Source organism: Dipodomys merriami, unplaced genomic scaffold (assembly GCF_024711535.1).
Source record: "Dipodomys merriami isolate MVZ:Mamm:240054 unplaced genomic scaffold, mDipMer1.0.p SCAF_11, whole genome shotgun sequence".
Classification (NCBI taxonomy): domain Eukaryota; kingdom Metazoa; phylum Chordata; class Mammalia; order Rodentia; family Heteromyidae; genus Dipodomys; species Dipodomys merriami.
Window position 1 is genome coordinate 9,218,951 of NW_027202382.1, and position 18,983 is coordinate 9,237,933.

Here is an 18,983-nt window from a genome sequence, read left to right on the forward strand (position 1 = left end):
ACAGAAAAATTCATGTTTTTATGAACCTAAAGCACACAGATACTATATAATTTGAAATAATTGAAATAGCTGGAAATGTCCAAGAATCGCTAGCATCAAAGGAAGAACACCATGTTCTTGCTCTTTGCTTCTCCATCTGCCTTATAAGCTTAGAAGTCACAGTCAGTTGAGTTTGGCTTAGGTGAGGACTGTATATGGTCACTGTCCTTCACCATTTCCCACTGTACCACATTGACATTACAGTGGCCATGTGACACATCCAACATTGAAATATAATGTCTTCATTTCATTGCTGCCTATTAATGATTAGACCCAAATCAATTACCAAAGCACGTTTCATCTTTCCATAACTCTTCCATTCTAAAGCCTTTCACACTGGCTTTAGAAAGCTCTAATAGCTCCAAGAACATACCTGAGGAGCTGGTGAGGGCAAGGTCTGTCCAGCTGGGAATCTGTCTTTCAGTGATCATGTTTCACTTCAATCAGAACTCACTGGGGAAATGCTGATTGCAGTTGGAAGATTTGTTTAGGAAAATACTCCCCTCCTCCCTGCCCAGCCATCCCTAGAGCTGAAAGTTACAGATGGGCATTCTGCATGTGAGATTATTGCCAAGGCAATGATAGAATACAAGTTTGAAACTGAAATATGAACCATGGAAAGTAGATTTGCATCTTCCATTTGCTATAGGCTGGATGGAAACAAAGTAATCATGGCCTATGTGTAGAAGTGAGTAGTATAATGCCGTGATTGAAAGTTTGACTCTTTTAGAAGGAATGCATTCTAAATAATAGACTTCATGCCACTGATTTTTGTCAGTAGTGTTATGAAGTATTCTTTCTATTAAACTGAGTTTAGGTGGATAAACTGGAAGTAAATTACTATCAATATTTGTACTCAGTATTAAGCATTATCATTATCTTGTTTACTCTGTGAGATTTGTTGGTCACAAACTTGAAGTTTTTAAGGAGTTTGAGGACTTCAGTGCTTGAGCATTGTAATTTCCTTCTAAGTTGACATGTCAGCACTGCTCCCTTTAAACAGTAAAAAATTGACATTAGCCACACAGACCTCAGCCAAGTTTAAATCTCAATCACTTGCAATAGAGCAAACTTTTGGCTTTCCTTGAACACATTCAGCATTACACAATCTAAGTACTAAAATCAACTTAAGCTGGTTTATAATTCCTTGAGAGTCCAAATTGGGAGAATCACAAGGTATATTTGAGACCTAGGGTTCTGGCTAATTAGTCATTAAATTGTGGAATCCAGAGATTTTTAGATTTCAGTTCTTACAATAGATGGTAAATCATGTTTGCCAGTTGTAATCTGAGACTATTACAAATGTGTTCACCTTTAAGTTGAGTCAACTAATCATCTTTAAATAGTCCTCAAAGCTTGTTTCTGAGATCTGTAACTGGAAAGTAAGGTCCAGTTAATACAGAAATACATAAAGAGAACAGAAACTTGAGCAGCACAGCTCAGCATGCCAAGATTTAGGAGGAACACAACTGAGTTTTCAGGAACAGTTATGATGACTGTGCCCCTATAATTTATATTGCTTCTTGCCCATGGTTATAGCGTGCCTCTGCACTATTATTACATGAAAATAGGAATGAAATGAGTATAAAATAAAAATCTGAAAGAATTCTTGTTGTGGCATGCCATTATTAATCTGGGGAGAATTGATAATTGAGCTAGGCAATATTTATTAGCTTGCTCTTTGGATCTCTTCTCTGTAGATTTTTTAAAAATGCTGCATCAAACATTAGCTTTTCCTGGTAATTAATCCTGCAGGCAGACTGCCCCCTCCCCACCATGAGGATCTAGTTGTGGCTAATAAAAATAATTTTATTGTTATTATTAAGGGATTGTACAGAGGGGTAGTTGTGGCTATTTTGCAGAAGACTTCCCCCCTTTTCTCTTTAATGGCCTTCCAACTTTAGAGAATTATAAATCACCATTCCATTTATCATCAGTCATGATTGTAACCATGTATTTTTCTTAAAAAAAGAACATGTATACATATAAGTATGTATATAAAATTGTACATACTTAGGGAGTATTTTGATGTTTTGATGCATGAACTCATTGTATACTGTTCAAAATCAGGGTAAATCTCTCTCTTAATCATTTCTCATCTTTTATAATGAAAAGATCAAAATCCTTTTCTCTGCTTTTTTTGTTTTGTTTTGTTTTTTGGGTCCGGTCGTGGGGCCTGAACTCTGGGCCTGGGCGCTGTCCCTCAGCTCTTCAGCTCAAGGCTAGCGCTCTACCACTTGAGCCATAGCGCCATTTCCGGCTTTTTTCTTTTTGCTTATGTGGTGCTGGGGAATCGAACCCAGGGTCTCAGGCATGCAAAGCAAGCGCTGTACCACTGAGCCACCTTCCCAGCCCCTTTCTCTGCTTTCTTAAAGTCTCCAGTATATTGTTTATCAGTAGTCACTCCACTATGTCCAAGCGCTGTTTCTCCTATCACTCAGTACTCAGTTATCAACCTTTTCTCATCCCTCCCTCCCACTACTCTCCTTGCTCATCCTTCCCACACACTTCACGCAGCATTCATGAAATTTACTAAAACATTTTTGTAAGTATGTGTACATCTTTCCATCCTCAGGGAAATGCTTAAGAGGTAAATATTATCTCCATTTTACAGATAGCCTGAAGAACTTGTTTATGGCCTTGGGTTAAGTAATAGGTGGCAGGTATAGAATTCAATCTCAAGGATGCTGACCTTTGACCAGAGTGCATTGCTGTCAAGAACAGCCATGCTAGGCTTTCTGTGACCTATCCTGACGCATCTGGAGGCAGTGGAGACATCTTCAGGGCAGTTTCACAATGAAGGTGCTAACATAAATCTAAAGCTTAGTGTGCAGAATACCAAGTATCTTGCTTTCTAGCTGGGGAATTCAAATTTTAAAATGTTTATCTTTCAATTTTGTGTATACAATACCACCATCCAGATATAGCCACTGTTAACATTTTCCAGATAAGATTAAATTTTATATCTCTAGCAGAGGAATTCAAATGCCTTCTGTGAAGTTTCCCTTGTGAATTTCCAGGGCACTTACATTCTCATGGAATCTCTGAAGTTGATCTCTGGCTTCAGTTTTTATTTAGTTTCACTCATACACTCTGTGCTCATGCTTACCTATACCTCTCAACTTGGTGATGAAGTTGGTGTAAATGCAGTATTAAATTACCATATTGAGTTGATTAAATGAAGATGTGGTTTATACTGAGGCAAGTTAGCTACTTCATAATCAGTATTAGATAGTGGCTGTATTTGTATGGTATATTACATTGTTTGGCTTTTCTCTTTTCTTCTTTTTCCCTTTCTCATGTTGTTGAATTTTAATTACTGTTATATTATGGTTATCATTAATTTAGAAAGAGTTCTTTTTCCTTTCCTTTCCTTTCCTTTCCTTTCCTTTCCTTTCCTTTGCTTTTTCCTTTCCTTTCCTTTTTCCTTTCCTTTCCTTTTTGTTAATCATGGCAGTCCCTGAGCTTTTTTTGCTCAAGACTAGCACTTTACCACTTGGAGTCACAGTTCCACTTCCAATTTTCAGGTGATTAATTGGAGATGAGAATCTCACTACTTGGGCTGGCTTTGAAGCATGATCCTCAGATCTCAGTCCCCTGAGTAGCTAGGATTGCAGGCATGAACCACCAGTGCCCAGCAAAAGAGTTTTTTTTTTTTTTTCTTTCCAGCATTCTGCCTTTCTAGTTAACACAAAACACCTTTTTGTGTATTTAAATTTTACCTTTTGGTAAAACTTGATAGATTATTTCATATTGACCACATGTATTTCATATTTAGTTGTCATTTACAAATATAATTGCAATATGCTCCTGTATTCTTTTTTTTTTTTTTTTGCCAGTCATGGGGCCTGAACTCTGGTCCTGGGTGCTGTCCCTCAGCTCTTCAGCTCAAGGCTAGCGCTCTACCACTGGAGCCACAGCACCACTTCCGTCTTTTTCTGTTTGTGTGGTGCTGAGGAATCGAACCCAGGGCCTCATGCTTGCAAGGCATGCACTCTACCGCTGAGCTACCTTCCCAGCCCCTGCTCCTGTATTCTTGCCTCTGGATAAATCCCTAGTATCTATGGAAGACAACTCATTTACTCAGTTGCTGAACTTATTTGCCAATAATCAGGATTTTTGCTTTTTTAAAAAATAAGTGAAGAGCAGTTTTAATTTTTCTAGCTATTCATTTGAAGGTAAGTAACAGGACCATTCTGGCTTAAAAGAATTTATACATTTCAGCCAGGCACCTGTAACTCACACCTGTAATCTAGCTTCTCAGCATACTGAGATTTGAGGATTATAACTCAAAACCAGCCCAGACAGGAAAGTCCATGAGACTTTTATCTCTAGTTAACCACCAAAAAGCTGGAAGTAGAGCTGTGGCTCAAGTGTTAGAGCACTAGCCTTGAGCACAAAAGCTCAAGGATAGTGCCCTAAGTTCAAGCCCCAGAACACAAAATTTTTGATAAGATTACTACTTTTTTAAAAATGGTGTCATATTACATAAATTCATTAGCAAAACTGAATTTAAGTAATACAATTCATGCATTTTATGTTTTCTGACTTTAGGAACTTATATTTCCTAATAAAATAATTTAACATGTATTGTAAATTTTATTAGCTGACATTTTTGCATAGGATTTTCATTTAATTTATTTTACTCCTTGTTTTTCTCTAAACATTAAAATAGATGTTAGCTGCTGGCTACTAGGAATTCTATCTTATAAATTAGGCCTATCTCATAAATTTTTTCCCTTATGTAGTTATATTTTTTCTCTGCCATTTTTGAGTCTAAAGTTTTTTTAAAAAATGGTTTTCTAGGAAGAGTTTTTTCTTTTTTTCTTTTTATTATTTTTTTTATTGTGAAAATACTGTACAGAGGGGTTACAATTACATGGGCAAGATAATGAGTACATTTCTTATCAAGCATTGTAGCCACCTCGTTTGTTCCCGCCCTCCCACCAAAGTTGTAAAGTTTGTTTTCAACATAACAACTTATATATCTCATTGTTGCAATGGATCCACCTGTATCCCTATTTAAACAATTTTTTCCCCTTCCCCTCCACAAATTATACCGACATCACATACATCACACACAGTATAACAGAGGTTATACCGTGGGGGAGGGACATACAAAGCAACAAAGAAATAATCTTATAAATGTGTTAAAAACAATTGCATGAAAGAAAAAAAACATTTGAATATATATCTTAGAGTTCATTTCCCTAACATCAACTTATCTGACCTTTTCTGCTTGACTCAGACATATACTAGATATTTCAAATAAGGGAAACCATGGGACCTATGTTTCTTTGGGCCTGGCTTACTTCACTTAATATAATTTTTTCCAAGCCTTTCCATTTCCTAACAAATGGAGCAATGTCATTCTTTCTGATGGAGGCATAGAATTCCATTGTGTATATATACCACATTTTCTTGATCTATTCATCTACTGAGGGGCATCTGGGTTGGTTCCATATCTTAGTTATAGTAAATAATTCTGCAATAAACATAGTTGTGCTGGTAGCTTCAGTGTGGTCTTGTTTGTGAACATTTGGGTAAATGCCCAAAAGTGGGATTACTGGGTCATAAGGGAGCTCTATGTGGAGTCTTTTGAGGAACCTCCATACTACTTTTCAAAGTGGTTGAACAAGTTTACACTCCCACCAACAATGCAATAAGGTTCCCTTCTGTCCACATCCCCCCCAGCATCTGTTGTTATTAGAGTTCTTGATTTTAGCCATTCTAACTGGGGTGAGGTGTAATCTCAATGTTGTTTTGATTTGCATTTCTTTTATGGCTAGGGAGGTTGAGCATTTCTTCATGTGTCTATTGACCATCCTTCTTTCCTCTTAGGAAGAGTTTTTTCATAATAATTAATAAAATATTAAAATGATAACTTTGTCTCTAGACTAGTTTAAATGAGAGAATGGGGTATGGAAAGGAGTTGCATGGGAGAAATAGCACAAAGCTAGAATGAATGTGCTGTGGAGACAATGCTAACTGTGAAGGAGAGTGAGAGAGAATTGCTGGGAATTCAATTTTCAACCACCTGTGACTGGAATGAGGACTTTCAGAAAGGAGCAAGAGAAGGGAAGGTTAAAAGGAAAAAAAACAGAGGCTGAGTTCACTCTGAGCATATGGTATTTAAGATGCCTATCCAGATGTCCATTGGCTTTTTCATAACCTGTGTTTATAGTTGGGAAGAGTTTAGAATGAGAGATCCATATTTGTAATGCCTAGGTGATAACTGAGATTCTGGGAGTTGGTGAGTTTATTATGAAAACAGAAATGAATTCGTCCACACTGATTAGGCCATAATCTCTGGGCTAAGGCCATAGCCCTTCACTGAGTTTTGGCATGGAGGGTGAATGGGAAATGAGATGCAAGAGAAAATCTGCTATTTTTTTTTAGAGCCATAGTCTCACACAAATGCATGGATTGCTTGTATCCTACTGTGCTGATCAAAGAACAGAGGCAAATGGACACTCTATCAAACAATGCATATGGTGAACCCTCTGTGCCAAACTGTCAGGGAACAGGAAAGGCTGTGAATTCTGGACCTTTTAGATCTGAGCTTTCATTTAGATGTCACTGCTCCTATTATGTCTAAGTGAGTTTCTTCATTGTATGAAGATAGAAAATCCAAATCACATTAACGGTTGTGAGACTTAGAAAAATAATACACCTAGGTTATTAAGTACTGTGGTCAGTACTTCATAACTTGTAAATATTATGCTATTTGTAATAATTATAGTAATTGTTCCTGTGCAAGTGAAATACTGCTCTTGACAGTGATGATTTGTGAATGGTGTTCCTTAGGGAAATAGCAGAACTTAGGAAGGTGCCCAAGGGACTTCTTTAAGGTTGGATGCTAAGGGATAGGTACAAAGCCATGTTCCTCCATGTCCCTGCCAATCCACTATTTTGTCTGTTACTGAGTGTTGCTTCAGAAAAGTATGGGCTTGGAGAACTGGGGTTTCTGTAGACTGCTCAGTGGGGAGGGAGTTAGAGGAACAGTTACACAGGCCACACTCTGTTTTACCTTACTCCTTGCATGAGCTACCCTTTGTCTAAAACCAGCAGGACACAGGCAGCCTCCACAGGCTCAAAGTAGATAGCAAAGGGTTAAGAATAATAGGTCATACCATTGCTAAATGACTCCATGTTCTTAACCATATATATGGTAGATATATGCACACAATAGAGGGAAGCCAGGAGGAGGAACAGAGTAAGTGGGAACAGCCCACACAAAGCAAAAGGAAAGAAATGTAAACATCACCCGATGTGGAAAAATAACTTGTACTATCAAAGCTCATAGAATCCACAAACTGTATAGACCATGATAATGACAATTTGCCTTGTGAAGGTTAAAATGTGCTTGTGACTTTAACTAAGTATCACTATTCCACAATACTGTGAAATTTATGTAATCACCTAATCTCAATTAAAGAAAAAAAGTTAGGAAGGGATGGGTTAGGAGAGATGGGTGACAATGTTGTCAGACACTTTGTACTCATATACTGTTTTATAGAATGGGAACTTCTTTGTACAACTGCTTAAAGATAATAAAAAATGATAGGATTAGTAAGGCAAAAAAAAAGAATAATAGGTGGAGAAGGGAATACCTTGGTAAAATGAAGAGAAGAATCCAGGAGGAGCCTGGCATTTTCAAATGAGACTGTTTACAATATGATGTTTAAATCTGTGTACAAGCTGGGCATAAGTGGTTGCATACTTGTGTGTCTGGCTCTCTAGAAGGCTAAAGGGGTGGGTGGTGAGGTGGAGATTGCTTGAGCTCATGAGTTCAGGGCTAGCCTGAGCAACATTAAGATCTTGTCTAAAAAAAAAACCCACAGAAATAAAACTAACAATAGCAACACCAACAAAATCTAGTAACCAAGTTGTGTATTCAATGTGACAGTAAAGTGGTTCCGGCCAATGGCTAGAATAGCTTAGTTATAACATATGATGAAATTGCCTGTCTGGCTTGTCATGTTTGTAGGCAGCTTTCCTTCAAGAGACTGCACAGATAGGCCCTGTCTCTTTGCTGCCAGGAAAATCTACGCAGATCTTACATCATTTTCTTCAGGCGATAAGGAGGAGCTGGCCTCTGGAGACGTTAGCGTGATGAGATGCATGGCAGCTGCTAGGCTTAATTAAGATCATAAGCTGTCACACTGGTGGAATTAGTAGGTATCAAGTCTCTGCAGTTCATAAGATGTGGCCTCTGCTCTGTGCTGTCTGTCTGTCTCTAGGATGCATAGGCAAATGAATCATGTCTTGGGCAAGCAGCTGTGAACCAGAGAGGAGAAATGTTAGAGGGCAGTGCAGGCAGTGCATATTAAAGGTTCTAGTTATGATCTCTAGAGCTTCCAGCCTGTTTGAAATGGTGGTGTTTGCTGTTGGAATAAAAGTGGGCCTGGAGTGGGCCCAAGGATTACCCTAAATATAGTCACCCTTGAGTACTCTCAAGTCATCTCTTAGTCTCTGGAGACATTTGGCTTGAGTTTGATGGGAAAAAACTAACATCAAGTTCAATTTTCACCTGACCAAGGTGCCAGCTTTGGAAGTGCACAGACTTTTTTTTTAAATGGAGACAAGCTTCTTCACAAATAGATAGCTCCTGATCACAGAAATAGCTTGTGTAAGGCTTAAAGGACAATAGATTCTTATAACAGGGAATCTAGAAAGAAACTGTCTGCAAGATCTGAGGCTTCTGCAGATGACTCAGTGGGGAGGGAGTTGGAGGAACAGTCACACAGGCCACACAGAGCCAGATAATACGAATTCAGCGCTCTGCATCCTCTTCCACTATTTAACAAAGGTCATGCTCTTCATACTGAGCCAGAAGGTTTGATGATTCAGATGACTGTGCTAGTATCTTGTTCCCTGGGGAAAAGAAGCACAGTACATTATGGGGAAGAGAAGGGATAATACTTGCAATGTACATTTTATCATTAGGTCTATATTTAACTAATGGAAGATTTTTTTGGCGGGGGGGGGCGGCAAGAATTAGGGCTTAAAAGAGCAGTAGGGTTTCTATTGTTACAAAATTGCAAGAAAATCATTTTAGATCAGGTGGATGGGCTCTATGATATTCAGTTCAAAGTTCCATGGGAAAACCCAGGTTCATTGCTGGGAGCTTTCTTGCCCTGTCTTTCCAAGTCACCACACTGTATGTGGTATTGCTTTTTAAGAATCACTTAAAATGATTGGTCTCCTGTTAAGATCAGTCTTGGAAGAAGGGGACAAGAATCCAAAGGCTTGGGAGGAAACACAGGAGCTCATCTTCCTTATTTCCTTACTCTTGAGGGTGAAGGAGGGTGAGTACACACAGGACACAAAACCATTACTACCAGACTTTCTTCCTAAGGGTGTTTTAGCTTTGAACTTCAAGCAACAACATGGCTTTCTTTCTCATGGGGCTGATACAGCCCTTGATTCCATGCAGATTTACTTGGTTAAACTGGCTTTGTGACATGAGAATTAAATGGCCCCTTATTTAGAAAAATGATTTAGAAGCTGTTATCTTATTTTTACAGATGAAGAAAACGAGGCAGAACTCCAATACCAAAGCTCTTAATAATTACTTTATAGTCCCAGGAGTAGTTGCTTGTGCTAGGCACAAAGAGTCACCTGGATTTGAGATGAATTGCTTTCAAATGCTAAATTCTGTGAACAGTTGGTTACATAGTTGGATCTGTACATATGTTCAGGCTTACTCACATATCTGCAGTTTGGTCTACTGGACTCAAGTGGAATGATTCTTGTCTTCTTCATGTGGTCCCTCACTCTGCAGCGGGTGGTCTGAGGCTTTCATATAGCAACGAGAGAATGCAAACCAGCCAACATCGTTTAAGCCTCAGCTTCAGTCACATTTTCTAATGCTTCATTAATCAAGTCCCACAACCTAGATTTGACTCTTGGGTTTGAGAAACAGACACTACATTTCCATGCATTCCAGCCTACTGTGATTGGCTACTTTTTTGTTCCTCTGTAGATGACCATTGTCTTAGTGATTTATAAATTTTCTTCATATATTACATATATTCAAACTAAGTTTTCAATATGAAATATTTTCCCATTTGATGATTTAGCCTCATTTATGTAATACTCTAAAGTTGTAAGGAAGTTTTGGGTATTTTCTGTAATCAAATATGCCAATGTTTTCTTTTGGGACCTTGAGCATGTATATGCTTTTGAGTGAGCTGACTATACAGAAGTCTGATCATGTTTAATTTTTATTTGCACTCACAGAATGCAGTAGAGAGCCCAGCACTTACTGTCTACTGAATGAGCTAATCTACCAAAGAACGGTCTTACTTATTTTTAACCTTTTGTTACTGCATCAGTGTGGCACAAAGCTATTATGAACTACGCATTGTGCTAATTGTTAGAGATGATCAAAATAGAGTTCTCTGCTGGTGTTTAGACTGGAGCATAATTTTCATTAGTAGAACCAATTAGACATCAGTTCAGATTTCATCTTTTTATTGTGCGAGAATATTCTAATGAACAGGTTCAATGTTTAGTGTTTTTAATTTTTTTGTAATTTGTTTTAGACTAAAAAGCAGAATATAAATACCGTCCTTCGATACTTAAAGTACATAAGACAGCACTGATATAATAATAATAATAATAATAATAATAATAATAATAATAATAAAGTCAGCTTTCTCCTCCACATGCTATAATTGTATACCTGCAGGGAGAGTTAGATTTCTTTTGTCAGTCTCATTTTAGCAAATACCTCAGTCCTGAGTTTCTTTCATTGTAGGTTCAGTCTGTTGGTTTGTTCCTCTTATAGTTCTTAGAAGGTTATTACTTTGAGTGATTCTTGGTTATTTTCTTTTTTGTGCAAGCAAGTCAATCAAATTTCCTTCTCTGTGGGACCTGAGGAACAGGGCAGTGAGGAGCTGGAATATTTTTCAGGTTGTCTTGGCGGGTGTGGGTAAAGCTCTTCTGGGGCAGCATAGGATAATGAGTAATTTGGAGGGTGACTGAGTCAGGAGAAGACCAGGGAATGAGAGTGCTCCCACACTAGACTGATACTGGATAAGCATGGCTCAATTAGAGAGTATCCTTCTGCATTAGTTCTATCATTGCTGAGAAGATGCCTGAGAAAACACAGGGATAATGGGTATATTTTAGCTCATGATTTCAGAGGGTTTTTTAAAAATCTCTAATCCCTGGCTCTACTGATTCTGGCTCTATGGTGAGGCAGAATATCATGGCATCAGGAAAATCTGGCAGAGGCTACTCACCTCCTGATGGGCAGGGCACAGAGAAAGTGGATGGGACCTGGGACCAGTTATAACCTTCAAAAGTGCTTCTTCTCTTCCCTGTGGCCTGTTCCAGCATTGTCCCACTTCTGAAGGTCCCTTATGTTCTAGCTGAAGTCCAAGCACATACACATGGGCCTTTGGGCACATTTCTTACCCAAACCATTATACCTTCTCCTGGGAGAAAGTAGATGAGAGAGTTTATTCACCTCAGGTTTAGGGCTACCTATGAGATAGGCAGAACTCATTTCTGAGTAATTCTATTCTCCTTGTCTTGTATCCTTGCCCTTGTTTCTTCAAGGCTCCAGGATTCTCCAAGTGCCACCTCCCAGGTTTATAAATTTCCCAAATTCTTTCACAGTACATACTGGTCATTTATTTAACACCACTCTAGAGGGAGATCAGAACTCATGTATTGGCTTTACCACTAAGCTTTGTGTGACTTCTGACCAATGTCTTTTCTCTTAGCCTTTATAAAGTGACACTCATACCAGAAAACCTCTGAAGTCCCTTCCAGTGTAGACAGTTCTTAATTGGATGGTATTCCTCCTCCTTTAAATTCAGCCCCTCCCCAAATGGGGTTTGAATGTAAACATATTCAATAAACTTTCACTGCATGGCTGCTCTGTCTAATTCTAGGTCACAACAACAACCAAGAATTCCCATCAGTTGGCCAAGCTTAATTCTAAGTAGAACAATTATTTAGTCTGAATGGAAATTTTCTGGCATTTGATGATAGGGAGAAGATGTTACCCTCTTTAGTAGACAGACCAGGGCCCCCTCTGTCTGGGAAGTAATGGTGAAGAAGTGAACAAGCCCTTGGGGGGAACTGGGCTGGCACAAGTCCTAGGTGAAAACAGTTTGCTGTTGGAGATGCAACTCAGTCACATCCAGAATGCCCTTTCCTGAGCTCTCACAAAAGTTAATAATTTACTTTGTTCTTCCAAGTTTTGTGTACTTTGTTATCTTCTTGTTAATTGGCCTGTACTTTCTTGGAATGAACTTGGAGAATGAAGCTATTGTTCAGAGACTTAATTATATACCTTTAAGCATCACAGAGGACATTTTTTTTAAAAAAAGATCAAAAATCAAACAAGTCTGGGAACTAGATTTCTTCAAGGGAGACAAACAAGCAGAAAAGAGACCAAAAATACTTTACCATAAGATTGGCATAGAGAAACAATGCCAAGAGGTCTTAGGACTCCAAAATACAAATTAATGTCAACTCTAGGATGGATTTTTAAAAATTCCAGAAATGATTCCTAGTAAGTATTCATTCATTTTTTAAAAAACTTGCACCCAAAAACCTATTCTTTCAGACAGGGTTCTATTGTAGCTTTCTTGCTTTGCCTCAGTAACTACAATAATCATTTTAGATTAAATATCCATAGACCTTCTTCCCACTACATCAGTAAAGTCTGATGGAATTTACATTCTTTATTCCATAGTGTTTTGTAGTTTTCTTTCATAGTACCTATCAGTTTTATTTATCAGTGTGATTGATTTCCCACTACTGTCTTTCATATTTGCTTATAAGCTATTGGAAGGTTGAATCACATCTGTTTTATTCATTTCTCTGTCTCTAGGGCCTATTGCTATATCTAGCACATGGAAGGTACTCAATAAATTTGTTTAGTAAATGGATGAATGGACATAAAAATGGCACAATGTTCTTCAGAGAAATTTCCTTTTCTAGGCAGCTGTTTCAAATAACTAAAGTAAAGGTCAAACCCACAAACTATGCTGCATAGCTTTTGGATTGTCTATATTTTTCTGGCTCATTGCCAGGGCCTTGATTCCACAAATGCTTTGGACGAGTACCCATTCAATTCATTGTTAGGACCAGGATTGCTAAAGTGCTTTCTTTTCTTCTTCTTTTTTTTAAATACTTTTTTAATTGTAAAAATAGAGGATAGAGGGGTTACAGTTACATGAGTAAGGTAATAAGTACATTTCCTGTTGAGCGTTGTTACCTCCTCCTTTTTTATCCCCTACCATCCCTTCCCTCCCAACCTCCCCAAGTTGTAAAGTTTATTTTCAACATAGTGTCTTGTACATCTCATTGTTACAATAGGTCAACCTGTATCCCTATTTAAGTATTTTGTTTTTTCCCTTCCCCTCCCCAAATCAGAAAAGTGTATATACAAGATGCAGGGCACCAGAATCAAATACAGTGAAAACAAGGGTTATACCATGGGGGAGGAACATACAAAGCAACAACAAAAAAATCACATGGTACATTATAAATTGTTAGAAACAATAGCAAGAAAGAAAAAAAATTTTGTGTCCCTATCTTGGGGCTCATTTTGCTTAACATCATCTTATATGGTCATATGTACATAGCTTTTGGCCTTTTCTGCTTGTCCTAGACATATACTAGTTATTGCAAATAAGGGAAACCATGGCTTACTTCACTTAATATAATTTTTTACAAGTCTTTCCATAAAGTGCTTTTTGTCAAGTAAAAACAAATTGCCATTCTAGATATTGAAAACTTTAAGATATCTACTTCTGTCATCAGAATGACCATGAACACCTTCAAAAAATGTAAATGATTTCCCAAGCACCATGAACGCAGTTATTCAAAAGATATGATGTATTACTGCAAACACATAATAGTGAAACTCCACCAAGTACAATTATGAGGTAACAAAAAGCACATGGGAATCAACTCACTATGTAATGTTTTAACCTGATTTTTCTTCTTGGCTTGCCAATCAATGTTTCAAGATCAGGGAGCTAGGTTAATTAGAACTTGACTATCTGCAGCTGTGCTGAACTTGGATATGGAAAAAAGCGGATTAATTGGAACAAGCGAGTTGTGCTTCAGTGGAATGTATTTTAATTGATATGCATGTTTAAACTTTCATTTTTTTCATCTGCTAAAAAATGAGTAAAAATGGAAGATCTTTGAGGTTTTATACGTTTTCAATTAAGCTAAATCTTTTTCTTTCTAAATGAATCTAATGTGGAGCTTAAACGTGTGTGTGTGTGTGTGTGTGTGTGTGTGTGTGTGTAAGAGAGAGAGAGAGAAAGAGAGAAAGAGAACCAAACAGAAAGAAAGATGAAAGTTGAGTGGCTCCACAAGAGTATGTATGTATCTGAGTTAATCTCACCTCTTTTACTCTCAGAAACTTCTAGAATGCTGCTGTGGTTTAATGTTTCCCACAGACTCCTATGAGGACTTGGTCTCCAGCTGGTGGAACCATTTTGGGAGGTTCTAGAAACCTTGTCCCTGGCCTCTTGCAGCTTCTCTCTGTGCTCCCTGCCTGCCATGAGGTGAAGAAGCTCTTTGGTCTCACATCTCACCACTATAACGTTCTTACCAAGCACATTGGGCCAAGTAACTATGGACTGAACCCTCTGAAACTGCGCCAATAGATCCTTCCTCTTTTAAGTTGTTTCTGTCATGTATTTGATCACAAAGTATGGCAAGCACAAATACCTTTTCAGAAAAATAAATAATAGTTTCTTGAAATGCAGTTTGAAAGACATGGCTCTGTGTTTAAGTTCTACTTCTCCTGGGTGGTAATTCTGGTCTCAAATCATTTCCATCTCTAAACTTTTAAAAAATATTTTCATGTCCTCGTGAATCATCATTTTAAAAAGCAGTATTAAATCCCAAAAGTTCAAATGCAAAAACAAGAGTTAAATAATTCTGAATTCACTACAAAGATTTGCTGAGAAACATCACTGTGAAGAGTTCCATGTACAGCCTAGCACACAGAAAACTCAGTGACAGAGGCAACTGAGAGCATTGTTAATCAACAGTTATGATGTCAAGTATCTGTTAGCCTGGCAGATGCTGTACCATATAGACATATAAACAAGAATTAACCTCCTGTAAGATATGGTGAAGTACTTAAGAGATCTTTACTACAGAATAGTAGTATTAATCCCCAAATATATAGGATGCATGAAATTTAACATTCATCTTAGAAAACTTTTGCCCTTAATGATACAAATGAAAATGAGACTAATTAGTGTATTTAGTCAGAGGTCCTCAGTCTACAAATACGCCGGGGGCAGGGGAGGGGGGAGGGAAGGTTCAGTAGTAGTCCCTAGTAAGATTTGGAGTATATAAGAAAAGGTGTTAGGTACAGTAATGGATAATGGTATGAGCCTTTATGGGATATGATTTGACAATCATTCTCAGGAAAATGTTCCTTACACCAGAGTTTTTGAGTAGAAGTCAGTGGTGCCAAGAGTGAAGAAAAGCATTCCAGTAGAGTTTCTTTTGAACCAGTAAAGGGCATGGAGTATTTAAAGACCAGCGAACATTTGAATCCCACCTAGGCCTTTGATAGTAGATCAAACAATATACATCAAACAAACCACTAAAGCTTTCAAGCCTCCATATATAAAATGGATACAATGGTGTATACACAGAGAACGGTTGGGAGACTATACAGGGCATTAAATAACATGGCATTAGATTACTTGAATCATTTTACAAAGCTCTTTGAGACTCTTGGTTGGGCCCTCATCACCTAATGCATTTGATAGGTCTGGTCTTTAATCATTTTATACAGACTACAAACTCAACCATCACCACAGCTAGAACACATTTTCTATCCTTGATATTTCCATATTTAGAGAGGAGAGAATAGGCAAGTTCCATTTGCTTATGTTAAAAACTTAAGAAATCAGAAGAGAGAGACAGGGGGAGGGAAAAGGGAAGGTATACAGAGGAGGTAAATGTGTGTGGGGAAGAGGAGAAGAAATACTGAGAAGATACAATAAGAGGATTTTCTTTTTCTTTTCCTTTTCTTTGATTTTTCTCTTGTGGTATTAGAGATTGAACCCAATGTCTCTTACATTGTAAGCAACTGTTCTACTACTGAGACATAACCTCAGCCTGGATTATTTTCTTTTTTTCTTCTTTCCTCCCTTCTTCCGTCCCTTAGTCCCTCCCACACTTCTTTCCTTTCCTATTTCCTTTCCTTTCCTTTCTCTTCCTTCTTCCTTCCTTCCTTCTTCCTCCTTTTTCTTTCCTCTTTCTTCCTTCTTTCCTTCCTTTCTTCTTCTTCTTCTTCCTTTCTTTCCCCTCTCTTTCCTTTCTTCCTTCCCTCTTTTTTTCATTCCCTTCTTTCTTTCTCTCTCCTTCCTCCTTTCCTTTCTTTCATCTTCTCTTTTCTTTTCCTTTTATAGCACTTAAAAATAGTCTACATGAGTTAGACAAAGGAGGATTTCAGTGTTACATTTCTGCATGTGTCTACAATACATTCTAGTAAATCTCACCCCATTGATCACTATCTATTTTCCCTATCCAAAATAATTTTAACAAGTTTCCTTGTTTTAACTTTAGGCTTGAAAAAAATCTGAATTTTCTTATTATAGTGTGCTTCATCATTTATTGAATAAATGCTAGACATCAGAAAGGATTTCTTTTAGTAGTTGGGGGTAAGCTTTGGAGCTCTATCAGAAAACAGAATAATGAGAAATTGAATACAGTCATTGGTTATTTATAGAACACAGTGCATGGCAAATTATAGATTGCAGCTTATTTAATTTTACTGAAAGAAGGTCTTATGAAATATCATTACTAAATAATAATGTGATATTTATTATATTGTTACTTAAGTAATAATGCAATATTTATATTATTTATTATATACTATATATTAAATATTTTATGACAGGTCTTGTTAGCACCATTTTTTATTTTTTTAATTTTTATTTATTTATTTATTTTTGGTTGGCCGTGGGGCTTGAACTCTAGGCCTGGGTGCTGTCCCTCAGCTCTTCAGCTCAAGGCGAGCGCTCTACCACTTGAGCTACAGCACCACTTCTGGTTTTTCTGGTGGTTATTGGAGGTAGGAGTCTCACGGTCTCTCCTGCCTGGGCTGGCTTTGAACCGCGATCCTCAGATCTCAGCCTCCTGAGTAGCTAGGATTACAGGCATGAGCCACCAGCGCCCGGCAAGCACGATTTTTTAAAGATGAGGAAAATGAGACTCAGAGGAAAATGAAGACATTACTTAGTGATGATTTCTCTATTTTCTTTAGAAATTTGGTATTGATGTGGGCAAATTATTCGACAGGGAAACTATAAATTTAGCAAAGTTGATATGCTTCTTTAGAATGCTTTATTTTGTCTGTGCAACATTGGCATCTGTTAAGTGAATAACTAATAATGATTATTATAATAACTAATTATAATGCCATTATCATTCAATTCAACAAACATTGAGTACTTAACTATGACTCAGACAATATAGTGGGCAATAGATATGGCTGGTTTGGAGGTGAATAACAGGCAGTCCCTGGTAAGCTAGGTACTCATTGGGGCAGGGGATGGATGAAGGGCTAGGTGATAGAGGGACTTAATACCTTGATGAGGAGTTTTGGCTTTTGTTCATTGGAAGACAGGCCCATTGTCAGAATGTTTTTTAAAAGACTTTCCACAGAACTCTCTTTAGATAAGGTTTTAGACCAGATGTCCCACCCTGTGAAACCAGATTAATCAGCTTCTTCATACATTTTTCTTCCTGTTTCCTTTCAGGGTTAGTGGAAGGTGCCATGGACCTGATCTTGATCAATTCCCTACCTCTTGTGTCCGATGCTGAAACCTCCCTCACCTGCATTGCCTCTGGATGGCACCCCCATGAGCCCATCACCATAGGGAGAGACTTTGAAGCCTTGATGAATCAGCACCAAGATCCACTGGAAGTTACTCAAGATGTGACCAGAGAATGGGCTAAAAAAGTTGTCTGGAAGAGAGAAAAGGCTAGTAAGATAAATGGTGCCTACTTCTGTGAAGGGCGAGTTCGAGGACAGTCCATAAAGATACGGACCATGAAGATGCGTCAGCAAGGTAACACATCCCTAAGCTATGGGGAGATGAGTCCGACTGGGGCATACTCACACATTTTGTTTTGGCATTTGCTCCCTTAGAGGCTACAGGAGATCCTGTGTGTAGAGCTTGAAGACCTTGTCTATCTCTTCCTAAGTGTTGCTATATCTTTTACATAGAATAAAAAGACCATTCAGTCCAGATCCCTCACTAGAACTGACCATGCAGTCCAAATAGTCAACTCACTAGGCATTGTGCTGTTCATAACATTAAATTAAATATATCACATGTTCTACTTTAGGACATTTATAAAAATATGATTGTTTGTGAATAATTGGATATTTTGAAAGTTGATATTTTTCATTTGATACTTTGTGTGGTTTGACATTAAATATATTAACAGAAGTTAATATATTCAAAAAATGAACATACCTTAAAAATAACAATAAGCTGGGCTCTGGTGGCTCATGCTTATAATTTTAGCTACTCAAGAGATCTGAGAATCTAGTTCAAAGCCAGCCTGAACAAGAAAGTTTGTGAGACTCTTATCTCGAATTAACCACCATAAAACTGGAAGTAGAGATGTGGCTCAGAGTGGTAGAGCACTAACCTTGAGCAAAAAAGCTAAGGGACAGTACTCAGGCCCTGAGTTCAAGCCCATGACCAATAATAATAATAAGCATAAAATATATTTATTAATTCAAAAGTGCAACATCTATCAGTAACTCAACTTAAATGTTGGATTTTATCTTATTATTGTATTATTGTATCTTTATTATGACAGTTCATCTGCTTCAATTAATTAATAGCTAATTAATATATTATGTGATAGTTTTGTTTAACATAAGCAAAAACCACAGTGATATATGGTTTGAGAAC

General features: G+C 37.7%; 1 protein-coding gene across 3 annotated transcripts in view; it reads left to right on the forward strand.

The window, feature by feature from the left end:
• Tek (TEK receptor tyrosine kinase) overlaps positions 1-18,983 on the forward strand; it is a 103,658-nt gene that overhangs the window by 23,598 nt on the left and 61,077 nt on the right. For all 3 annotated transcript variants that reach the window (XM_070008281.1, XM_070008290.1, XM_070008300.1), the window contains exon 2: positions 17,814-18,125. In XM_070008281.1, the coding sequence (XP_069864382.1) occupies positions 17,814-18,125 (312 nt within the window). The remainder of the gene's footprint in view (positions 1-17,813; positions 18,126-18,983) is intronic.